Here is a 24091-nt window from a genome sequence, read left to right as displayed (position 1 = left end):
CTCCACGTTGATTAAGGGGCTTGATTCTTAAGTATTCCAAATGGAGTGCAATCAAAACCACGTTTTTGACACAGCAAAAGAAGGGAGCAGAGCCTCAAGCCTCCTTGCGAAAGATAAATGAGTAGTGGCCAGAAACTTCGACATATACAAGCCCATCGCCGCTTATCCAGTATTGTACCAAAGCAGCCCCACTACCCCCTCAAGCGAAATGCTAGCAGTTTAGATAGCATGATCGCAGTCGCAAAGCACGGTTCGAGCCCTGAGCAGAACAAATTCCTTCATCCTTTCGGGTTTCACCGACGTCGGCTGCAGCGCATGGCCTGAGTCTAGTCACGCTTGCAGAGAAGAATTCCAATATCGCAAGTGCGACAATTTATCGATGCGAGGAGAAGGTATATAGTCTGCGTGGTCGCTGCATCCGCATCCAAAAGGTACTTTCCTCTCCAAGCTCTTTCTTGCCCGTCAGTCGACATGCTTGGTCTAAAGGTTGTCGCAACTCTCGCCACAGCGGCAACGCTATTGCACAAGGCTGCCGCCAAAGCAGTCTTTGCACATTACATGGTGAGTATAGAGAGTTTGAGTCATGGTGAATGAACCCATTGATGATTGGAACTTTGTATCGTAGGTTGGTACGGTGACGCAGGAACACGCACAAAAGGACATCGATGATGCCAAGGCCCTCGGGTGAGTCTCCTGAATTCGCTCGATCTTCCCATCACGGTTCGCTGACACACGTATAGGTTCGATGGTTTCGCCCTCAACATTGGTGATGCAACCCAAAACTTTGTGTCGGACACGCTATCGTACATGTTTCCGTATGCAGAGTCCGTCGGGTTCAAACTCTACGTCAGCATGGATGTCTATGCTTCCGGCGATGCTTGCTACAAGAAGAAGACGTCCTGCAAGGGGGTATCGTACTCTCCGCCATAGTATATTCTCCGGACACAGGGCTAACTCGAGCAGCCTTTTGACTACCAATGGGTCTGGGACGGCTACAAAGGCAGCTCTGCCTACTACCAGATTGACGGGAAGGCTCTGATCAGCAGTGAGTACCTGGGGTTTATTCTCTAACTTGAGACGTTCGTTACTAAAGCTGCTGATGTGCAGCATTCTCTTCTGGTGGATTCCACAACACGAACTGGACAGGTGGGTCTTTCCACCTCCCATGGTGGGTTTCTACGGCGGGCTAATCTGGCTGCATCCAGAATGGAAGAACGGACTTGCGAACGACATGTTCTTCATGCCGGACTTTGACGAGACGGACGGTTACTATGAGGCTGCTGATGCTTGGTGGTAAGTTCCCCTGCTGCCAAAAGTCATATTCGTGTACTGAGAGTCATAGGGACTACTGGGGTGATGTCGTAGACGGTATCTTCAGCTGGGAGACCTCCTGGCCCGAGAGGAAAGGCTTTGGTGGCTTATATGCTGGAGACGTCAGTGTGGATGTCTTGCCTATGGCTGGAGCCCACAATCGCAGCAAGCCATATATGATGGGTAAGTTGATACTGCTGTACTGGGCGTGAAGACACTCTGCTAACGGAACTAGGTCTGAGCCCTCTTCAGTATAAGAATGCGGTGAGTGATTCAGGGGCTATCGTAGGCGAAAATCTCATGCTAACTTCACATCAGTACGGTGCAAATGTCTACCGGCAAGGTGACCTAAACCTTGTTAAGCGCATGGATAACATCCTAAATATGGACCCGCAGCCTGATTATGTTCAGTTCATCACCTGGGTAAGAGACTCTGCCTACCAAGTTTTGCAAGACGTGATAGCTGACAAGTGCAGAATGACGGGCCCGAAAGCCACTACATCGGAAATCTGTGGACCGAGCAGAACAACGACACTCAGCCGTGGTTCTACGCAAATCAAGAATTCTGGCCTCACACGGCCTGGCAGCCTCTTGTGGCATCGTTTGTCGAAGCATACAAGAATGGAAAGAAGTCTACCGAGATGACACCACAGACTGGACAGGTGACTGGAGCTATGTGGTATAAGACCATTCTTGTTGATTCAGTGGACTGTGGTTATGAGTCAGCAGGTCAATACTACGAAAAGCCCGACGGGTTCACGGCTGGAGTCGACGACGTCTGGTGGTCGGTCATTCTGAGTCCTGACGCTGGTACGGGTTGGAAATACAAGATCAGTGGCGAGGTGGACCATGAGGGCGTACTTCACGCCGGACTCAACTGGGGCAACAGCGCGAACAAAGTGTCCGGAGCCCAGCTCCTCCAAGTGATTAACCCCTCCGGGGAGGTGGTCATGTCCGCCACCGGAGGGCTCTGCGTCGATCCCGGGTGTCCAAACCTCATCTACAACTCCAACTATCAGGTCATACCCCTGGAGGACGGGAGCAAGACTAAGCAGTGTACCGCCATCTCCAAGGCTGAAGACACCACCTGCAGCGGTAGCAGTTGCAAGAGCACGGTTTTCGATGGAAATGGCCCCTCGGCCTGGCGCAACGTCGACTGCACTTGGTATACGGTTGAGAACGCGTCCTATGATGCAGCAACCCGCTGGAACACAATCTTCACCGAGTCTGCGTGGACTGACCTGAATCAATACTGGTTGAGTCACCCGCACGAAGGAGGACTGAACTACACCAATGAGGTTTGTTTTATGTTCTTGTCAAAGATTGTTCTGAGCTAAGCCTGTATCCAGATCAGCAACCTAGTCCACGGCCCTGAGCACATGGACTGTTCAAAGATGGCAGACAGCGTGGGCTGCGACAGTTTCATCCAATGTGACGATGTGAACCATCCAGCGGGCTACTTCATCCTCAATGGTTACGTGTCGATCCACAATGTACGTTGTGCACAGACCTTTTCTATTATGAGAAATCTCATCGCCTGACCATGCCATGAAGTTTTTCTGGAACACACACACTGCACTCACAAGAGTTCAAGCTTCTGTGACTAATCGAATCGGAGATCTGACGACAACGTTTGCCGAATTCCCCTCCTCAACCCTCACCGACAACCTTGTCATGGACTTCCTTGGCCTCGGATTTGCGCTGTTCACCAGTCCTATCTTCAACTATGGTAAACCTTGCGTTTGTCTGTTTGAGGGTGAGGGCTTGAATCAGCTGACCACTTCTCTATAGCACTTACCAAAATACCGTACTATTCGGAGAACCCCCTTCAGCTGAGCAACCTCAAGGACACTACCAATGCATTGGTAGCGAATGGAGTCACTATCATCAAAGATGTCATTGCTACCGAGTGAGTAGCAGAAATTCAACCCGGAGGACTCAAAGACTGACGGCGTTCTAGCTCCACGCCCCTGGAACTCGGAGTTGAGAACACGCTCGAGAAAAGACTAGACAGTAAGAACACTCTAACAACGGGCACACGCCCACTATATATGCACCTATGACCTAACACTTTCTGTAGCGATCGTCCAGCTCTGGTACAGCACCGTCGACAGCATGAACGAAAGCCTGTTCAACGGGACCTCTAACAGCATTGATATTCTGCACGACCTGCTGACCGACGGCAAGCTGCTGGAAACCAGCTTCGACACACCCAGCGACTCGGACATTACTGCAATGGTGGAGAAAGCCTTGTTTGGTCTGTTGATTCCGCTGACATGGACTCTGTCGCCGGACACTCATAATGCCGTGTAAGTTGAGTCCTCTTGTCGATAACCCGATGCAGAGGGGATACTGACTACCCATGTCTTTTATTAGGGTGGTTGATTCACAGTCGACATGCGACAAATCCAGCCCACTCTCCTCTTATATCTCCAGCAGCGTAGCCAAGTCGGGATACGTGTGCTACAACGACAACATCTACTATCTCGTGGATGTTGTGAGCCTCGATCGGTACTGTCAGTCGAACTCGCAGGGCGGTCAGCTCTGTCGCGATCCGACTGTCAAAAAACTTCCGGGGATCGGGGAGTTGGATGGAAGCAGCTGGGGTGGGGTCACCGTTGAAGATTTGGTTGTGGGGTATGTATTTCTTGTTTGCCTACTCAAGGCCCATCAAAATTGTACTGACAAATAGATCGCCATAGTGCCGTGAATACGTGGACGCAGATGGGCAACACATCCAGCTTCCTTGACCCAAGCGATATCGGCGCCCTCGATGACATCTTCGACCAGGGGATTCGTTCTGCTGGGGTGGTTCATATCCCTGTCGGGACGATCTCGGAGCTCAAGAAGATAATCGACTAGGATTGGTCGCTGTGAATGGAAGATGCCGTGATGCAGAAGGTGAATCTGCTGAGTTTGCTTGTGCCTTTCTTGTACAGGTCGTATCCTTGTTTCTCTGGTCCTGGAGAAGCAAAGATGAACTTTGTGATACAATCTTTAATTAGCGCATCGACTATTCTTATCCTGCGAGAACCAGTCTATATTTTTTTCTACTACCCTGACTGTGGATCTACCCCCACCCCCAAGAGAGTCGTCCACTCGAAACCCTCAAGGTTCACATATAACAAACAATCAATCAAGGACCCCATATCTCCTTGAACACAGTCTTCTCCACCACCCACTCCGGCTCCAAAGCTTTGGGCTCCAGCCCCAGCTCCCGGTACTTATCCTGAACCGCATTCACCACATCCTGGTCCTCATTCTCCTCGATGGGGTCGCCTGGCCCCACGCTGTTGACGATCGCACACACCAGCAAATCGGGCTCATCGACACTCTCTGCCGAAGAGGATTCGAGCACCTTCTCGAACGCCACGCTCGCGGACTGGCCCCACCATACAATCCAGTTAGGGTAGTTGCACAATGTAAGATCCTCGTGGAAGAAGAGCAGTTCAAACAGTGTTTCCATGCGCAACCCCCCCTCCGATTTCTGGACATCTCTCCCCGTCAGCATCTCGTTTTGTTTCCCGAACCCCCCCCCCCCCCCCCCCCCCCCCGCTTGGAATTCCGGCAGGGTTGCATACCATTATTTCGCACGTGACTGGATTCTCGGAACATTCCTGGAAGACGCCAAACGAGTACGCCGGCGGCTGCTGGAGGAACATGGAGCGCCAGCTCGCGTTCGGACGCAGGTACGCCGTTCGTTTCGCGGGATTGGTGATGAGTTCGATGCCGCGGAGGCTGAACCTGAAGGGTCTCTGGCATGGAAGGAGGTAATTGGTCCGGAAAATCGCGGGGAATGCGGCGATCAGAAGTGGATTGAGAGTCGGCTGCTGGGCTGGTGCGCTATCACTCGTAGTACTCTCCGGAGCATCGCTCGCTGTGCGGCGGCCGGGCTTGAAAAATAGCTTCTCCTGCAGTACCGGGGATTGCTGGATCATGCCTCGCCAGTGGGTGCACACGCGTTGGGCGGAGGTCAAGAGGGTTCGTTCATCAAGGGAGAAGAGGATGTGCTCTAGAAGCTCGGGCAGGGCGAGCACATGCTCCATTGGGACAGCCATCGGTCTAGATTGCCGGGGCTGATCTTCACGTGGTACGGTACTGTACAGTACTATATAAGATTCTTTGCAGGTACGGTATGGAGGAAGAACCTTGAAGTGTGGGGTCGCTGCGGGAAGGAAACTTGGAAACGCGGGGATCAAAACAAACCTAAACGCGTCGATCTTTTTCTGTCGAGATTTTCACCGCCTTGTGTATCCTCCCTCCTCCCTCTGCTACCCAGTTCTGTCCTTTAGAAGAAGTGCTTAGGTATTCTGTCAGTATTTTGTTTGCATGTACGATATGCCAAATATATATAAAGGATTTGTACTGAGTGAATCCTACAAAGCTCTGAAAGAAGAGGTAGAAAGTTCTTCAAATAGGAAATCCTATCAGCTTGAGAATCCCTGAGAGCCTTATCATAACAGGGTCAAAGGTGACAAAGCTAGTGAATCTACTTCCGAAGGGTACTTGAGAGGTACTTGGAAAGAGTTACTTGTTATTACATATTGTCGGTGTGGTACAAGAAGTACTGATTATGGGTAGAACAGGCTAATAACCTGCGTTGCTTTGCTATCTGACTTGTTTTCTGCGGTGAAGGTTAAATTCCTGTCATGAAAATTTAAGTCAAAAATCTAAATCCTTATTATCATCTACTTGGAATCAACATCTATTACTAAAAAAGATGAATTTATAGGATTTACCTTGACTATTGTCGTCTAGATTATGCTCTCCTTATGTCTTTTACCCGAAGACAAGTGGAATAGATTATCAGGTATCTTTTAGTCTAGATACATCACTCTCATCATTTACATTTTCACGAGAGCTAGATTATACTCTTATTGACTAACTCAAGTGGAAATATTACGGCTAAGCTTTCTACTAGAAGAGTAGAAGTTATGTCTCAAGTACCGGTCGAATACTGCAACCCCAAGCAAGAATCCGTAAAGAAATGCTCAGAGTAACTTACCATTCTTTCCAGCCCTCGCTTCGCATATTCTAATGCAATGAAACACCCCCATAGATCATTTCATTCAAAACATTCATCTTCCGTATACTAGGTTACCAAATATCAGTCCCAAGTTCTGGAATACTCCCACGTCTGCCTCTCCCACTCGGGCCCCGCCAAGACCTTCGGCTTTAACCCCAGCGCCTGGTACCCAGCCCGCACCGCATTCAGCACGTCCCGATAATCCTCATCCTCCAGCTCAGATTCCGTCGACGTACAAGTGGCAAAGAAGCTCACATGCACCAGCACCCCGGGCTGTTCTACCTTCTCGCCCTCCTCCTCCGCAAAGGGCTCGAGCAACCTCCCGACCTTCCGCGCAGCGCCCTCGCTCCACCAGATGATCCCGTCGGGGCAGTTGTAAGCGTCGATGTCATGGTGGAAGAATAGCACTTCGAACACTGCTTCCATGCGCAAACCACTTTCCGTCTTCTGCAAAACGGTCTACTATCAGCAGAATTCGCCCTACTCCTTTCTTATTTATTTCTGCTTGTGTTCCTTCACAGCCAATCTAAGGGGGAACGGAGTGGGTTTCATTTCCGAGTCTTGGAAGGGGGCAGCGTGCATACCATTATTTCATACGAGCCGCTATACCCGAGTTGGCCGCCACTGCGTTGCACGATGCCGAACGAGGATGTCGGCGGCTGTTGGATGAGCATACTGCGCCAGCTTGCTTCGGGGCGCAGGTACGCTGTTCGCTTGGCCGGGTGCGTGATGAGTTCTAGGTCGGCGATGTTGAATTCCCGGCCGCGGTGTGGGGAGACAGCGTGGAAGATTGCGGGGAAGGCTGTCGTCAGAAGAGGGTTGAAGATCGGTTCCGGGGAATAATGCCTCTTGGCTGTTGCTCGGGGCTTGAAGAACAGCTTTTCCTGCAAGGAGGAGGATCGTTGGACGATGCTTCGCCATTGGGTGCAGACCCGCTGGGCTGAGGTTAGGAGAGTTCGGAGATCGAGAGCCAGTAAAATGGGCTCGAGGAGCTCCGGGAGGGCGAGGACTTGGTCCATTGGTCTTGATCAGGAACGGGGACTATGCACTAGGAGTTGGACTTTGACCATATGATTTTACTGTTCAAGTGCTCGTTCAAGGAACTTGAAGAGAGTAGGTTAAAGTAAGGTCGGTGCGGGAGGAGAAGGCGGGAAGAGGAATTAGTATAGCGTGAGGGTTAGCGTCTGAGTGGAACTTTGCCCTTTTAGCACCAGACCCGTTAGCCCTAGTCACTTACAAAATCACAAGCAAAAGCAGAAGCATTGTTGTCCTTTACAACGCTTTCTTTCGATCCAATCTTCCATTTCTCTAATTGAACTACTTGTGACGCTGGTAATCTCATACACTATGTCAAGTTCAAGCTCTCGACCGCGCAGGACGAGCACAGAACAAACCCCAACACGCAAACCTCAGGCAAGCATCTATTGTTGAAGCGGCCTGATCGGCTTGGGCGGTTCCACCCAGTCAAACTTGCCCAAATTCTTGGTCAACCAGACGTCCCCAGGCTTGTCCGCCATCCGCGGCGTCGAGTTATCGAACATCGAGCCACTCAGGAACGTGTGCGGGAACCCGAAGTCAAACGGATACGCACTCTCAATCTTCTGAATATCCTCATCAGTGAGCGCCACGCTCAACCCGGCCACGCTGCCCTTGAGGTGGTCGACCTTGCGGCCCCCCACGATGGGGAATACATAGGGTGCCTTCTGCATCACATAGGCCAGCGCCACGCTGACGATCTCCGCGCCTTTAGCGGTGCTAATGTCCTCCAGCACGGCCGAGACCTTCTTATCGTGCTCGGACGTGGGGATGAACTTGCGGCCCGGGTTATGCTTCTCCCGCTCCTCGAACCCCTGGCGCGTCTGGAACCGGCCCTGGTTGAGCACGCCGTAGGGGCACAGGGCCATCCCCTCCTCCCGCGCCATGGGGATGATATCGCGCTCGAAGTCCCGCATCGCCGCGTTCCACATCCCCTGGTAGACGGCGAAGGGGCGGAGCCCGTGGTCGCGGGCGTACTGGTTCGCCTTGGTGACGACCCAGGCGGGGGTGTCCGAGATGCCGAGGTAGATGACCTTGCCGGCGACGACGAGGTCGTTGAGGGCGTGCATGAGCTCCGGGATCGAGGTGGTGTAGTCCCACCAGTGCACGTACAGCAGGTCGATGTACGAGGTCTGCAGCTTCTGCAGGGAGGCCTCGACGCTGACCTTCATGGACTTGGCGTTGTTGCCGCCGTAGTTGGACTGGATGCGGTCCCGGTGGTGCGTCATGTACGCCGTCGTGTACTTCGTGGCCAGCACGATCTGGTCGCGGTTCTGCCGCGCCGCCATCCACTCCCCCACCAGCACTTCCGACTCGCCCTCCTGGTACCCGCTGGCCGTGTCGAGGAAGTTTCCGCCTTGCTCGTAGAAGTGGTCTAGCATGGCGAATGCGTCTTCCCGCGTGCAGTCGCCGTACCGGCCCTGCTGGCGGCCGCCGAAGGTCATCGTCCCTAGGCAGAGGGGTGAGACGCGGACGGCGGCTGCCGGCGCCAGTTGGCGGTGGTGGAAGAGGGGACTGTTGTCGCTCGCCTTGTCGGTCATCTTGTGGTGTTGGCTTGTTGCTGGTTGCTGATAAAACTCAGTGAAAACAATGATTGAGCAATCTGTTGGCTAGATGGGTTGGCTTTATAGTATGTCGTGCCAAGCTCTTCTGGGTTGAATTGACTGATTGAACTAAGCAAGAGGGGCCATTGACGTCAGTTTACCTTATAAGTGGGGATCAGTATCCAGGGTCCTCAGGTCTAAATTGAGAAGAGGCCTGCTGAGTCCGCGTGCTTTTTTGGGTGGACTAGTCGGATAACCTGTTCCACAACCTAGCAATGGTTGGGCGGGTCAGCATTTAGACGATATTTCGGAGAAGGCGGAGATAGCGATGGCTGGTTGGGATGGCGGAGATAAGAGGCTAGTATCGGTCATCATTTAGGGTCGTCGATCCACTTTATCCTGTCACACGTGATTGAATATCCTTAACATAGATCTTACAGGCCTAGCAGCACTGAATTTGTGGGTGAGTAGTACAAATTGTAAACCCCTATGCTTATTAAAGAGTTCAGAAACAAAATGTGATACATTACACATCAACAAATGATTCAGTACAGCATTTTCGTCATTTCAAGTGGGTCCGGAGGCAGACACAGAGCAAGAACCTGCGGTGTCACCATTATAGTTTGACTGTACAGTACAATGAAGTGTCTTCCGAAATATAGGTTGCAGTGTCATTCCAATGCAAAACAGAAGCGACCATGCGATGTTGGGGTTCGCTGTAACCCGTGAGGCATATGTGGGGAGGTAGGTTATGAAAATGACGTCGGCATCCGTCTTCGATGGATCGTCACAAGATTGTAGCATAGTCGGCCTTCGTTATCTCCGGCGCTTCTTTTCCTTTTCGACTAAGCTTTTATCGAGCTCTGCAATGCACCGTTGTAGAGTGGTGTTGCATTCCGATAGCATGGCCTTGAGCTCCTGGTTCTGGCGGTGCATATCTAGGAATGAGCGCTGCTCGGAAGCTTTTGGCGATCGATTTAGATGTAGATTGGTGCTCAGGGTGGGGTCGTTTTGATCATTCACGGTCGAGCGCTGTGGTGCTGTCTTTTCATGGGGCTTCGATGTCGTCGAAGGTGTCTATCTGCGTTAGCTCCTTTGAGCAATTCTTTGCAGGTTCGCACTACCCTACCTTTTTGTCTTTGCTACTCATCTTTGTGTCTGTATTCTGAAAGACCCTCCTGTCACTCAATCTGAGTCTTTCGACACTCAAACCATAAGTTGGATAAAGGCAGCTTCGATCTCCTATTATAACCAATCCAGCTCCCTGTAGAATCGCAGGTGAGTAATCAAGAATCCAGACTCCCAAAGAACCTACGACACATCACTCTCTCCTCGCCAGGATGAACCCCCTAACTGCTCAGCGGGAATAGGAAAAAGGCTTATCGCGGCACCATCGGCGGCCGTTGCTGGCGATAACCCCTCGACAAAAGTACCGGGTCGGGTGATCGTCAGCCCCTGAGCAGGAAAAGGAAAGGCAACCGACGCGCAACAAAGACCCTGCTGGGGTATTTACCAATCAGACTTGCTGCATCACCGAAGCCTCGGAACTCATGTACTTTTGGGACCCAAAGCAAACACGCACTACTCAGTAGGGCACGAGCACCGAGATGAACCGTTGGGGACGGAATATCCGTTTTTGCCGCTCTAAGCGCTGGATGCCGGCGTTGACCGTGTTTCAGAACGAGACCACTCTGCACGCTTTGCATGAACCCAACGTGTCTGTGCAGGTGTGTTTGCTCTGGTGCTATTTCTAATCGGAGTATTCGTGTTCTCTTCTGGCGTGGAGATGAATACAATCTCGTCAGCTGTCAGTGTTAGGTGGTTGTGCTCCCGTCGAGCCGTGGACTTAGGGCATAGCTCCGCGGCAACTAGCCTGGGCGGTCATCGTGACTATTACTACTATACTGCAATCTTTCTCAGTGACTCTGTGGAGAGAATCAGCCTAACAAGCCTCGTGGCAAGGGGGAAACCAAGAAAGGTAAGGTTGAGGTGTAACAGGCAAATTGCAACATCACGCGCCAGGAGCGTTCTTGCATAGTCCAGCCGTCGCCGTAGTTTCCAGCATGCATGGTGGCTGTTTAAGCGACGGGAGTAACCTAATTCTGTACTTTTGGAAAAGCAAAATATAGCAAACAGACAAGAAATCGCCATGACCCACTCGGCAATGGTCTCGAACCTGACAACGCAGACATCTCACTGGTCAGATTGCAAATCCCGCATAGATGTGAACCGCAAGATTGCTATTAACGTCATGCGGGTCGGAAGGGGCATGCTGTAGACAGCATACTAGAGTGTTAGCGCTACTTTTACTTGAGGGCACAAACTGTTGGCTTCTCTCAGGCCTGGGAAAGACGATGCGAGAGGAATTAGGTTTCAAGGCCGGAATCTAGGCGAGCGTAGATGATTTCCGGCAAGACTTCGACCAATTCCTCACGCTTCTTCCTCCTTTCCACTGGAAGAGACCAAACATTCTTTCTTTTTCTTTTTCTTTTCTTTTGAAGGCTTTTGAAGTAGAATGAACAGCCTACACAAAATTTGATACATATCTTTAAGAATTAAATTCAGGAATACAGCATATTACAGACAATTTGAAGCGGACTTACTCTGTCTCTGCCTCGGAGCTGAGCTCCTCATAGACCCCGTCAGAACAATCTTCGTAGAAGTACTGGAGCTGAGGCAACTCGACGGGGTAATAGGGGCTGTCCACTGCTTTGCCGGGGTATCGCAGGTCATACCACTGCTTGAACGCATTCTTCTTCTGCAGGTCACGCGTCGCCCAAGGCAACGCCAACAAGGCAAAGAACTGCAGCTCAATCGCGATATGCGCCAGCAGGTGCTCCGGGTCGACCTCCTCGGGATTGGGGGGCCAGCTGCAGAACGGACAAGCCGAGAGCTTCGAGCAATGCTCGTTGAGCATATGCTCTTTCCAGGCGCAACCGTCGGCCGAGGGGCTCGAAAACACGGGGTCCCGGCACTGGGGATCGAGACAGATGTACGGACACAGGTCCTCCGCGATATGCGCGTTCCAGGCCTCGAACGACCGGGCCACCTCGGGACGCTGGACTTCCAGGCAACCCGGACAGGTGAGACCGTGTGTCGAGATCTGCTCCACGCAGAGTTCATCGGGCCTGTCCTCATAGAAGCCGCGCAGGTACCCGGCCGCGGGCGGCGCGGGCCAGGCCTCGCCGGGGTCCTTGAATGCCCGCTCCCTGATTGCCCGCATTTGCTCGGCCGAGTACACGGCATGCCCGCGCTCCTCCTGTGCGTACAGGATCCGGTTGCGCCGCACCAGGTTACTCACGATCAGGTGTCGTTGCACCAGCACGTCCTGGAGCAGCTCGTTCCGAGCCTGCAGTGACTGCGGGATTGGCCGCTGCGGTGGCCGCTGCTCCTTCTCAATCACATAGTCCTGCCTGCGGTTGAGGACATACGCCATACACTGGTAGTCGAACTGGCGATGCCGCGGGAGATCGAAATGTGTATCGGCCTCGCGGAACCAGGTCCGTCGCACCGCCGCCGCCATCTCCCGGATCAGGGGCAGCACCTCGCCGGCCACATCCCGCATCGCCTTCTGCAGGATCTGCATCCAGGCGATGGAGTGTTCCTCGGGTAGCCAGGGGGGCAGGATTTCGTTTTCTTTGTTGCCAAGTGTCGTGCCCCGTGAGGCGCGAGCCTCTTCCACCTGCGCCTGCAACGCTCTGAAGTCACTCCCCAGAAGCACGCGCGGCGGGCCATGGCCCCACCAGCGGTACCGGCCGTTCAGCTGCGCCCAGGCATCCTTGGCCGTGGTGTCGAACGCGGTCTCAGTGTCGACTTGCCTTTCGGATGCATAGGCGCGTCCTTTGTCCCGACACTCCTGGGCCAGGTCGACCAGTTTGCAGAGTAAGTCCAGCGCCATCTCCGGCGGGAGGTTGCCGACTTCGTCTCGAACGGTCTTTCGCTCCTCCAGAATGGTCTCCAGCGCCTGGCACTCCTCGACCACCTCCTCGAGGATCTCGACCGTGTTCGGTCCGTCCTCGGCCAGGTAGAATGCGTCCCGCGAGGCGTCGTCGCCGAGTGCGTCCGCCGGAGCCAGGACGCCCAGGCCCCAGAATTCCGCCAGCGCGGTCAGGCACAGGACGGCGGCATCGTGGATGGGGGTTGGGGTTGACATCCCGGGGGCTCGGGAGCTGCACACACCTATGTACTTCATGATAGCAAGGTCTTGATAGGTCTGTTGAAGGCGAATATGAGTGGGTTGGATGGTCCATTGCCAAATGCGTCAAAGCTGACTCTTTTATATGTCGAGGTGAGGGAGGATTCACCACTTCAATCAGAGAGTAAGGTTCCTTCTCTTGCTCATTGTTCGTAGGAAGAACAATGTCCTGGCCCGCATGGTCACCGGTATCGATCTTTGTGCCCGTCGCTCATCATATCGCTGACAAAGGCTTGGATGATAAAAGCAATTGAGTATTCCACAGATTCCCCGTTGTCTTGGAGGAGTTGTAGGACTCTACCTACAGTTCGCTAGTGTCGCCTTTGTGTGCTCTATCTGTGAGCAGTGGATTTCCGGCAGTTCTGGAGACGAGCCAAGGTAACGCTCCAGTTGAGGCTAAGGTAGTGTGGCTACTATAGCTAAGTGGTTTGAGGTATCTTTCAGACGATAAAGGAAGTCACCTACATGGTACGGCCCGTGGCTTTGTCAACTGGCTCATTGGAGGAGAGATCGATGCTGGCTGGAGCTAATGCGGTAAACCTTCACTAACTGAGCGTGGGAAGCCCGAACTTCCGCAGCCAGTGATTCTGTATGCGTTAGATGAAGCTCTCAGCAAGTTCTATGTTACCACGACAATGCTCTATACATTCAATTTTCATTTTTCGGCCTAGATTTCCAGACGATCAAAACACAATATCTAAAAACATCCACGTTCAACATCATTCAACATCGTTCAACATCGTTCAACAGCCCAGAGTCAACTCCCTCACGCAACAAGCTCAAAATACTTCAAAAATTGCTCATCCCCGCGAAGAACCTCGTACACCTCCACCGGCGCCTGCACATAGACATCAAAGACCCGGGGCCCCCCACGCGAGAAATTCGGCAAGATGCTCGCGCACGCCCCGGGCATCCCCGCCTGCACGCGCACGGCCGCCGGCACCACCCCGGCCCCAAGATCGTACTTCTCCACACTGCCCGAGTACCACGTGTTCATGAACAGGTCCATATCCCCGAAGTCGGCATTGGGGGCGAGGGTCTCCGTCGGCGTCAGAGAGGCCAGCAGGCCCGTCATGGCGGCGAAGGAGGAGACGTCGATGCGCGAGATCGATCGGCGCACGAGGCTGGCGGCTGTGGCGAGGCTGCGGGCGGGGGTGGGGGCGTCTGTTGCGCCGTCGGCGGATGCGATCAGGTCCTGGGCGGGCAGCGGGCCGGCGAGGGTGCCGAGAACCGCGTTGCCGAAGTACTGGGGCGAGGTCTTTTGGTCTGGGTCGCGCGTGCGGACGTCGATGGGGTGGACGAAGCGGGTTGGGGCGTTGGATTTATCCGGATGGACGTGGAGGCGGGCCCGGGTGATGGCTGTCCAGATTAGGGCGGAGATGCAGTCGTAGGAGGTGATGTAGTCGACTCCGTCGAGGTGGGGGGTGCATTCGGCTTTGAGTTGTTGGATGGTTGGCTCGGAGATCCGGTAGATGTTTGCCCGGCAGGGTGGAGGTGGGTTGATCTTGAATTGGCTCTTCTCGATCACGCTGAAGAATGGGACTTTGGCGAGTTGGTCTGCTCGGGTGATGGCGGGGTCCGGTGCTGGCGTGTTGAACGCGGCTCTGTTGAGGTCCGGGGTGTAGGTGGGCATCGCCTGGCCTCCAAGGTGTGCCTTGGTGCTTTGGCTAATAAGAGAGAGGCAGGTGTCGAGGGATGTCCAGTCTCCAGCTGCGTGGTTTAGTCTCAGCCCCAGCGTGAGTCCTCCGTCGATGACACCGATTTGTATTTTGCAGGCTGGCTGTTTGCCGACTGGCTCTTCTGGCAGAAACCGGGTCAGGTCCAGTTCTGGAGAGAATGATCCCTTCGCTAAGGCAGAGAAAGGCTCGCATTCTGTGGGCTCGAATCGGCGGATGTTGACATCGACTTCGCTTTCAGCTGTGGTGACGCTGCAGAGCTTGCCGGCTTCGTTAAGCTGGAGGTCTCCTGCCATAAAGGGCAGTTGACGGGTTGCGTTTCTGATCCCTTCCAGCAAGGCGAAGATTAGGCTCTCTGCGTCGACGGTAGCTTGCAACTCATAGAGGAAAACGATTTTCACAGTCTTGGTGAAGCCCATTTTGTCGATATCCGACAGCTCATAGCTTTTCACCTCACCCATGGCTACGGGGGTGATTCCTTCGATGTAGGAACAACAACGGCGGATTTTTCGATATAGTGATACGTGAGAGATTGGGAGTCTGGAAGAAGGGGTCTTTAAGGGAGGTCCAGATACACCAGCTTCGTTATAGGCAGTTGAGTTTGTGATCTGTGCTGGCTGATATGAGAAGACTCGGCTTATTTATTTGATGTTGTTTGGCGTCGGACACCAAGAGCGGGATAGCTCCGCCTGGTCCGGATTAGGCATAGTGTCCGAGATCTTTTCCAGATCGGGTGTCCGACTGTCTAACTTAATATGGCAAGATCGGCCATCGGCACATCTTCCCGTACTGGGCGACTGTACTTAGATTTAGGCGTGCTTTGATTGAGCCCTTATTCTGTGTCAAGCTGAGATCCATGATGGATTCGGTCCCTTCTCATAGACACTCATAGACATTTTAACAGGGGTTACTATTACCTCAAATGTGTCCAGGCAAGCCCCTATATACCATCTGCAAGTACCGTACAGCACAGACATTGGCCATGAGATATTGTATCGGCTAATGTAGGAACGATGACAGCAAGGACCAATGCGGATGCTTTATCCATCTTGGAGATAGTCCGGTTCCTACCTCGCTGCTAAACTCGACATTTATGCGCGAACTAAGGCCAGGCGCAAATTCGCCACCCTGCAGTCATGAACCATGAATACGAGACCACCCGAGCTTCTCATTTGCTACCATATGAAGATGTAAGGATCATACGGCTACGCGCTTTGTTATGAGATACACGAGCTCAATGCGTGGGAGGAATGACCTCATAGCACAAGCTCCGTAGCTTCACGAAAAGACTCTCACTTCTACCAATCTACCAGGCACATTTGAACTGTACAATGTAATCGTTTTTTGGCAATACCTCATAACTCCAAGCCGGATATCTGTTCCATCCCCATGGCGCAACCGTCTCCCACCTCCGCACAGCCGGCGCAGCTCTGCATCACCGCCGAGGACGAGCTCTTCGACGAGGAATTCCTGCAGACCTGGCGCCGAGAAGGCTTCCAGGTAATCTACATCCCCTTCCAGAGCGACCGGAAGAGCTACATCGCCGCGCTCGATGCCGTCAAGCATGATCTGCGCGTGAGCGAGGTTTACGCCATCATCAGTGAGCATACCTGCCCTCTGACCCACTCCTCATCAACAACAACAACAACAACTAACCCCCGGAACATAGGCTTCGGCGACGCAGCCTCCTTCTGCCTCACGCACTACCTCAAGCTCCCCAACACCAACAAGCTCTGCGCGCTGATCGCCTACTACCCGACGGCGATCCCCGGCCCGGCCAGCCAATACCCAGCCTCGATGCAGGTGCTCGTCCACCTGGCCAACCAGACCGTTAACGTCCACCACCCGCCGTCGAAGACGGGCCACAAGGCCACCGTGGTGCGAAAGCAGGTGGGGCCGGGGGTGGGGATCGGCGACCGGCTGGCGCTGGGGTACGCGGCCTTCTCGTACGTGGGCGCGCTGCCGGGGTTCGCGGAGCACGATCTCGAGGAGTACAGCCGGATCCCGGCGCAGGTGGCGTGGAGTCGCACGCTGGGGGCGCTGCAGCGGGGGTTCCGGCGGGTCGCCGCGGTGGATCTGGAGAGGGTGTGGGATGAGATGCAGGAGGGTAGGTCTTGCCTTGCACCGCACCAGCCTCACTCACTTGTGAATCACCCACCCTATTGGCACTCAACAACCATCAGACACCTATCCTGGCTAACATTTCCCCCCGTGAAGCACGATACTTCTCCCCCAACGCAACCGCCCTCCTCCCTCCTCCCCCTGATTCCGGGAACGAAGCCAACACCACCGCCCCACCCCCAGCAGCCCTGTACACCCCAACCCTGCAAGGCGCCACCGGCCACACCCCACTGCAGGACTTCTGGGCGGCCAACTTCCACGCCCACCGCCCCGCCTCCATGCGCCTGCAGCTGCTCTCCCGCACTGTCGGCGCCGACCGCGTCGTCGACGAGGTCCTCCTGACCTTCCTGCACTCCCAGCCCATGGACTGGATCCTGCCGGGCGTGCCGCCCACCCACCGCGAGGTCCGGATCGTGGTCGTGAGCATCGCGCGGCTGTGCAGCGGCGACGGCCGGCTGTATTCCGAGCATGTCTACTGGGATCAGGCCAGTGTGTTGGTCCAGGTGGGTTTGCTGGATCCGAGTGTGGTTCCGGCGGGGTGGCCGCGGGTCGAGCGGGTGCCGGCTGTCGGTGGGGAGGCGGCTGCGGCGGTGTTGGCCGGCAGGGTGGAGGGGGGATCTAGGGGCGAGGGGGATGTTTCTGACTTTGACTCTGGGTCTGGGGAGTGGTCTGGGGAGGAGGAGGCGTATGACTCGTTTTCCGGCCGAGAAGCGGGCGAGGATGGAGAGGCGACGAGCAAGGAGACTACTGAGGAGCAGATACCTTTGGAAGGGCTTACGCTATCTTCTGGGGAGGGGTAGATGCTTGTACGGGGATACGTATACGTAGTACCACTCCTTGAGAGAGGTGGGATATGTAGGATGGATGTATACTAGCACACATGAAAGAAAAGGCAAAAACGAGCCGCGCTTACAGTACGCATGTACATTCGCACTCACCATCCATACTCAAGAGACCGTACTCTCCGGAATGGAACCGAGTATAAACTCCCATCGCGCCCTCAACCACAAAAACACATCAAAACCCAACAACCCCGCCCAAGTTAACCATCCATCAACCAACCTCTCAATTCCTAAACACCCAAATAATTAGCTCAACCCTAACCCAGCACCCAACCAAAAACCAAGGGCAGAACTCACAGAAGCTGCAACGTCAAATCCCCATGAATCTTCGCCTTAAGCTGCACCTCGACATCGAGATTCAAATCCAGCCGCAACCGCAGCTGCTCCTCCTTACCCCCACCCCCTTTCTCCTGGCCCTGGCCCTGCACCTGCTGCTGCTGGCCACCACCCCCGAGCACCCCGCCCACCGCCTTCCCGGCCGTGTTGCCCACCGTGCTGACGGCCTTGCCCGCGGTGTTCTGGACGAGTTCACCCGCGCCCCGCGTCAGGTTGCCGGTGTCGCCCAGCGAGCCCAGCGGGAGCAGGTCCTGGTTTCCGGCGTTGCGCTGGCCGCGACGGCGTTGTTGGCGGTAGCTCGATGCGGTGGAGGGGTCGCGGGGCGGCGGGGTGGCCACGGGGCGTTGTCGGCGTTGCTGGCGTTGGCGCTGGCGTTGGGGTTGGGGTTGGGGTTCCGGTTGGTGTTCGGGCTCGGGTTGCGGGGAGCTCGGCGCGCTGAGCTCGTCCATTGAGGAGGCGGACTTGGCGTCGTCGGCCATTGGGTCGGGTTCTGCGGGGGAGTCGGGTTGGTTTAATGGCGTTGCTAAGTGCGAATGTTCCGGGGGCTCTTCTGGTGGAGGTGCTTCTTCGGTGGGCCGGGGTGTCTCGTTTGCAGCGGGTTCCGGAGAGAGGAGCTGTTCTTCGGGGCTTGACGGCTCCTCGGTCGGTGGTTCCTGGGGTGGGGATGAGTTCCCAACTGGAGGTGACTCTTCGGGCTTCTCAGAAGAGGGCGATTCGTCCGAGATAGAAAGCTTTTCGATGGGCGGGAGTTCCTCGCTGGTAGCAGGTTGTTTCCCACTGCGGGGTGCCTCCGCAGGTTTCTCAGCGCCAGACTCCTCGGGAGGCTTCTTCTGATCCAAATCTGACTCCTTGGTCGGGGGTTTCTCAACACTAGACGTCTCCTCAACAGGCGCAGCTTTCTTCTCAGTAGGTGACTCCTCAGCAGCCGGCGGTTTGCGTCTTAGTTTCGGCGGTTTGCGCTTCACGGGGGTAGTATCACTAGGCTTGGTGTTCACATCTAGACTATCCTTGGCGGAATCAGTCATAGTTGCCCTCTCTACCTAGTGGTATCGAAGCAGATTCAAATCCAAACTCTAGAAATATACCCGAAGCTAAAGCGAGAAGCACCATATAAACTAAAAAACCCCCGCCGCCTCACTAAACGGATATACAATTCCTACCATATTTTTGTCTGGGATGATCCAGAAATGAGGTCACGATGAGGGAATCCGCGAAACCAATAAAGGAGGTTGAAACCCAACGATTGGTTCTGTGGAACCATGAACCCGTATTGTTCGGACAACAGAGGAATACGAGAATGGGGGCTGTTGCGGTTGCGGTTGCGGTTGCGGTTCGCGGCATTAGGGCCGGGGGTTGTCAGCTGATGCAGATGTAAAAGGGGGACCCCCCAAGACGTCATGCATTTTCAACCCGGGGAGTATACTTTTTCGCCCCTCCTTCCTTTCACCTTACGCTGAATTTCTTCCCGTTTGGTGAACAAGATTTCAATATATTGCGCCGATCCGATCAATAATTGACTCGATTATTGCTGCTCCAGAACACTCACATCTTCGCAACGAAAATGGCTACAACACCACCTCCAGACGAGCCAGCGAGCGCAGCAGAGGAGACCACTGCACAGGGTCAAACCGCCATGTTACCCCGTCGACCACAAGAGCAACAACAGAAAGACATCTTCCAGGCCCAAGAAGCCAATGATACATCGCGCGCCTTGCAGCGACAGCCCCGGCGACAGCGACGTCAACAGCAACAGCAAGAACAAGTCACTTCCGCCTCCGATACCGAAACCTCAGTCGACGAATCGATCGGCGGCGCGCGCGAGGAGCAGCAGCAACAACAACAACAAGCCACGACGACGCTGCGAGGAGGCCGTCAGGATTGGTCGCTCGAGCCGGAGCCCGAGAAGGAAGATACCGGGCTGAAGCTGCGGCTGGATTTAAACCTGGATGTCGAGGTGGAGCTGAAGGCGAAGATCCATGGGGATATCACTCTGGCGCTCTTGTAAGTTCTTTTCTCAGGCAGTATTCGGCGTACCTGCCAGGCTGTATGGGCTGCATTCGGGGGGGGGGGGGGGGGGGGGGGGGGGGGGGGGGGGGGGGTTGGGGTTAACCCTGACTACCCGGGGAAAGCGGCACACTGCTAATGCTTTTAAGGTCTTGATTATAGTGCGTAATCCCAATGTGCATGGCTGGAAGATTGAATCCCAAGCTCCGGTCGTCTAGCGTCAATTGAAGTTCTGCATGGCGCGAGAAATTTTGCCTCGGTCCCTTCTCGCGCGGTGTGTGCGATCTTGATTGTAGGTGGAACCTAGCACACTGACGCTCCAAGCGCAGAGCTCACTAGCGCAATGGCGCACTTCATGCCCTCGTGCATTGCACAACATGATTGTCTGTACATACATAATAATTGAACCTAATCAAGAAGGATCAATCACAAGCATACGCAAGACCTAACCGTCGATGACGTCCATCTTCTCTAATCAGGATAAAACTCACCGTGCCTTGCAGGTAGTCCCCAGAGTACAGGATCCATGGTCCGCTGGACATGAATCATGAGAACCAGACGTAGAACAAACAAACAAAGAACCTTGAAGTTTTCGCCCCCCAAGGCTCCTGATCATACCACTGTTCATCGGGTCTATTCGCTGCTATGCTCAGATTCCATGGTCCGAAAGTATATTCGCTGCGCGAGTTGTGCCATGGGTACCTGCAGCGCTAGTAAGCGACCGCGATACCAGTGCCGTGGATATGTGTAGGCTTCCGTAGTGTCCACAAGATTCGGCCCTCGTATTCATCGTGTCAATAATAGTAAGTGACGTATCAATGATGACTAGTGGGCTTGTCTTGTGATAGCAGTGTTGAAGATACCCAATTATAAATGCATGGGCAGCGTTGGGATAGTTTGAAGGTATGAACAGCATGATCCACAAATCTGAGAAGCAATAGCGATAAGAAAGTACAATATCTTCAATCCTCAAACGCGAGACATACAGAAGCAAAACACTCATGGAGGTGAAAAAAGCCGCAACGCACCCCGGTACCCAAAGAACCCCGGGGAAAGCCCACCGCAAGATTCAAAAACTGAGCTCCAAGGGCAGTCACTCTGCTGGAACTGGGCCTTTCCCAGCAGAGGACAATGAGCCCAGTCTAGAGGAGATCAGTCCTCACGAGATGGAAGGAAGTACCCACAGCTCTCAGGAACAGAGGCAGAGCATGCGGTCCGGCTCAGGTGGAGCCGAGGCCGGGGGATCCAAGACTTCTCCGCGTTCGTCAATGCTGGCCCGGGGTAAGACGGCGGCAGATCGGCTGGGCCGTTTCACCCAGGGCGTAAGATCGATGGGCCACTGGTCTTCTTCGGATGCGGCGCAAAAAGCCCAAAGTAAGCTCGGCGGGGGCGCCCAGCAAGCCAAGGGCATGGTACCTGCTCAAGAAGACACCGCTGGCTCCGGCCTGGAAGATGTCCAAGGTAGCGTGCTCAGCCTAGCAAGTCTAGAGGGGCTCAGTGTCGAGGAAGGGGGCATGATAATGAGCTCGGCGGGGCAGCCGATTGGGGAGGTGGTCGAGGGAGATCCCGACGACCTTGTCGGCCAGACCGTCGGCAAAAACGGAGAAATCCTGGATGAAGATGGGGATCTAATCGGACGTGTTCAACTCCTGGAGAAGGAGGCAGAACCAGCGTCCGGAGAAACCCTCGATGCGGGGACATCTGAGCAGGGTGAAAGCCTTCCAGATATGCCCACTTCCGAAGAGGGGGTCTCTCAAGATCAGGTGGGACAAGAACAAGCCCAGGAAGGGATTAAGATGGAGGACGCCACTGCTCCAACCGAGCCCGATCAACCTGTGGAAGAGCCACAGGCAAGCGACGCAGATCAGTCTTTGGAAGAGCCCCCAGCAAGCGAAGCGGACCAGACCCTACAGGAGCAACAGCCCGGCGAAGAAGAAGAAATCGCCGGCGAAGGGCTTGCAGTCCCAGAGTCTGCGCAGGACAAGGAGGGTAAAGAGGGAGCGGAAGAGGAACTAACAGGAGATAAAGAAGTGGGGGCAGGAGTGGAAGAGGGAGTCGGAGAAGGAGTCGGAGAGGAAGGAGTCGGAGAAGGCATAGGAGAAGAAGGGGTGGGAGAAGAAGAAGCACGGAAGGAAGGTGAAGAAGAAGGGGAGGAGGGAGAAGAAGAAGCTCCAAAGCTACCCGACATCTCCACCCTCGAAGGGCTCACCTGCACCAAGTTTGGAGGCATCGTTGATTCCAAAGGTGCCCTCGTTGGCGAGCTGATCGAGGGTGATGCCAAGAAGATCTTCCGTGGAAAGTATCAGCTTGATGATCAAGGCCAGTTCTGGGACCAGCGCGGGAAGGTTGTGGGCAAGGCGAGGCCTCTCCCGGTCGAGGAAGACGAGCTTGGTCCGTTCGCCGACCTGGGTGATCTGCATGTAGCCGAGGAAGGGTGGGTCGTGAATGAAGAGGGCCGGCGGGTAGGCCAGGTCGTCGAAGGGGACGCGCGGAAACTTCGCGGGCGTGCAGTCGACGAGGATGGCGATATTCTGGATCGGCGAGGAAATCCATTGGGCCGTGCAGAGCCGTGGGAAGAGCCATCAGAAGCCGAGGCCGAGGAGCCAGAGGAGCCAGAGGAAGAAGGAGAGGATCTGTCGATCTTAGCCGGTAAAAAGGTGAATAAGCTAGGCAACGTTGTCGACGATGCCGGTGTGGTGTATGGAAGGCTGGTAGCCGGGAATCCACGCAAGCTGGCTGGCAAGTCAGTGGATGAAGAAGGTCAAGTGTGGGACTCGGCAGGCCGCGTAGTCGGCCAGGCAGAGCTGCTCCCAGCTGAAGAACGAGACCGGCCTGAGGGACCCTTCTCCGGCCTCGAAGGCTTGGTGGTGGGCAAGGATGGGTTGGTGATCGATGAGAACGGTGACACTGTCGGGCGCTTGGTGAGCGGTGATCCTCAGCGTCTTCGTGGACGTGCTGTCGATGAAGACGGTGAGATCCTCGATAAATCGGGCAATGCAGTCGGTCAGGCTGAACCGTGGAGCCCTGAAGAGCCAACTCGCAATGTCAGCCCCATGGCTGGTCGGAAAGTGAACCGCGATGGCGAGGTCCGTGATGAGGATGGCAATGTGATCGGCAAGCTGACCCAAGGCGAACTCTCCAACCTGATCGGTCGGACTGTCGATGAAAATGGCTATGTGGTTGACAATGATGGCAACAAGATCGGTGAATGCACCCTCTTGGAGAACATTCCCCCTGAGCCGGAGCCGGAGCCGGAGTCTGAGCCTGAGCTGGAGCCGGAGCTGTCTCCCGAAGAACGTGAAAAACAGGCCCGTGAAGAAAGGGATAGAGAGCTGGCAAAGAAGATGGCTTCCATTGTACAGCAGACGCTGGACTCGATTGAGCCCTTGTGCAAACAGATCACTCAGGTAAGTCGAGACTCTCGAACAAACAGACTGGTAACGCATACAACTTACTAACTCTGTTGAAAACGATAGCATATTGAGCGAGCCAATAGCACCCCCAAAGAGGAGCTAGACGAAGAGCAGCTTGTGAAGCAGGTCAAGCCGTTGATTGAAGAGGCCGGCAATGGCTTGCAGGAGTGCAAAGGTGCTCTTCGAGCCTTGGACCCCGATGGTCAGATTGCTGCTCAAGCCAAAGCACGCAGTGCATCGGCAGAAGCTAGCCCCGAGGAGCACCATTTGGCTGAGGTGCTCAAAGAGCTGACTCGGGTGGTGGGAGAAACGATCGAGAGAGGAAAGGCTCTGATCGCCGACATGCCCCATGCTAAGAAGAAGATCAATCCGCTGTGGACTTTGTTGTCCGAGCCCCTGGTTCAGATCATCGCCGCGGTGGGCCTCCTGCTGAGTGGTGTGCTCGGTCTAGTTGGTAAACTACTCAACGGACTCGGATTGGGGAATCTCCTCTCGGGTTTGCTGGGAGGCTTGGGGGTCGACAAGCTGTTGGAAGGGCTGGGCTTGGGGAAAATAACAGAGGGGCTGGGGCTTGGTGGTAAGAAGTGA

General features: G+C 54.6%; 9 protein-coding genes across 9 annotated transcripts; 3 read left to right on the top strand and 6 right to left on the bottom strand.

The window, feature by feature from the left end:
• Positions 1-467: 467 nt before the first annotated feature.
• BO66DRAFT_463658 (glycoside hydrolase family 71 protein) lies at positions 468-4173 on the top strand (the record flags this gene model as incomplete). The annotated part of the gene is made up of 17 exons (XM_025652422.1): positions 468-561; positions 626-684; positions 741-909; positions 964-1045; positions 1108-1146; positions 1206-1293; positions 1343-1494; positions 1547-1575; positions 1630-1734; positions 1788-2609; positions 2661-2804; positions 2866-3040; positions 3103-3220; positions 3272-3324; positions 3392-3620; positions 3688-3948; positions 4014-4173. The coding sequence occupies exons 1-17, from the start codon at positions 472-474 to the stop codon at positions 4171-4173; spliced, it is 2775 nt and encodes a 924-aa protein (XP_025498512.1). The 5' UTR covers positions 468-471.
• A 211-nt stretch (positions 4174-4384) lies between these two features.
• On the bottom strand, positions 4385-5452 carry BO66DRAFT_475606 (F-box protein). The gene is made up of 2 exons (XM_025653256.1): positions 4893-5452; positions 4385-4798 (listed from the first exon to the last, which is right to left on the bottom strand). Exons 1-2 carry the CDS (start codon positions 5367-5369, stop codon positions 4448-4450), a joined length of 828 nt encoding a protein of 275 aa, XP_025498511.1. The 5' UTR covers positions 5370-5452; the 3' UTR covers positions 4385-4447.
• Positions 5453-6469: 1017 nt separating this feature from the next.
• On the bottom strand, positions 6470-7430 carry BO66DRAFT_360537 (uncharacterized protein; the record flags this gene model as incomplete). Its single annotated transcript, XM_025645008.1, has 2 exons — positions 6922-7430; positions 6470-6784 (listed from the first exon to the last, which is right to left on the bottom strand). Coding segments are annotated over exons 1-2 (750 nt in total), but the record flags the coding sequence as incomplete, so codon positions are not given.
• A 2-nt stretch (positions 7431-7432) lies between these two features.
• Positions 7433-8945, bottom strand: BO66DRAFT_424013 (aldo/keto reductase; the record flags this gene model as incomplete). The annotated part of the gene is made up of 2 exons (XM_025650143.1): positions 7887-8945; positions 7433-7521 (listed from the first exon to the last, which is right to left on the bottom strand). Exons 1-2 carry the CDS (start codon positions 8911-8913, stop codon positions 7433-7435), a joined length of 1116 nt encoding a protein of 371 aa, XP_025498509.1. The 5' UTR covers positions 8914-8945.
• Positions 8946-11440: 2495 nt separating this feature from the next.
• BO66DRAFT_406152 (uncharacterized protein) lies at positions 11441-13108 on the bottom strand (the record flags this gene model as incomplete). Its single annotated transcript, XM_025649004.1, has 2 exons — positions 11441-11462; positions 11520-13108. 2 exons carry the CDS (start codon positions 13106-13108, stop codon positions 11441-11443), a joined length of 1611 nt encoding a protein of 536 aa, XP_025498508.1.
• A 644-nt stretch (positions 13109-13752) lies between these two features.
• On the bottom strand, positions 13753-15387 carry BO66DRAFT_396023 (uncharacterized protein). The gene has a single exon (XM_025648367.1). The coding sequence runs from the start codon at positions 15246-15248 to the stop codon at positions 13878-13880; it is 1371 nt and encodes a 456-aa protein (XP_025498507.1). The 5' UTR covers positions 15249-15387; the 3' UTR covers positions 13753-13877.
• A 671-nt stretch (positions 15388-16058) lies between these two features.
• Positions 16059-17708, top strand: BO66DRAFT_463649 (uncharacterized protein; the record flags this gene model as incomplete). The annotated part of the gene is made up of 3 exons (XM_025652421.1): positions 16059-16387; positions 16457-16894; positions 17005-17708. The coding sequence occupies exons 1-3, from the start codon at positions 16177-16179 to the stop codon at positions 17706-17708; spliced, it is 1353 nt and encodes a 450-aa protein (XP_025498506.1). The 5' UTR covers positions 16059-16176.
• Positions 17709-18043: 335 nt separating this feature from the next.
• Positions 18044-19379, bottom strand: BO66DRAFT_463646 (uncharacterized protein; the record flags this gene model as incomplete). The annotated part of the gene is made up of 1 exon (XM_025652420.1): positions 18044-19379. Exon 1 carries the CDS (start codon positions 19109-19111, stop codon positions 18044-18046), a length of 1068 nt encoding a protein of 355 aa, XP_025498505.1. The 5' UTR covers positions 19112-19379.
• Positions 19380-19647: 268 nt separating this feature from the next.
• BO66DRAFT_415692 (DUF3659 domain-containing protein) lies at positions 19648-24091 on the top strand (the record flags this gene model as incomplete). The annotated part of the gene is made up of 6 exons (XM_025649551.1): positions 19648-19957; positions 20805-20835; positions 21247-21762; positions 21808-22321; positions 22352-23497; positions 23567-24091. The coding sequence occupies 6 exons, from the start codon at positions 19648-19650 to the stop codon at positions 24089-24091; spliced, it is 3042 nt and encodes a 1013-aa protein (XP_025498504.1).

This window comes from Aspergillus aculeatinus (assembly GCF_003184765.1).
Source record: "Aspergillus aculeatinus CBS 121060 unplaced genomic scaffold BO66scaffold_75, whole genome shotgun sequence".
NCBI classification, from domain to species: Eukaryota; Fungi; Ascomycota; class Eurotiomycetes; order Eurotiales; family Aspergillaceae; genus Aspergillus; species Aspergillus aculeatinus.
Note: the sequence above shows the minus strand (reverse complement) of the source record. Positions and strands in the feature narration are given on the sequence as shown.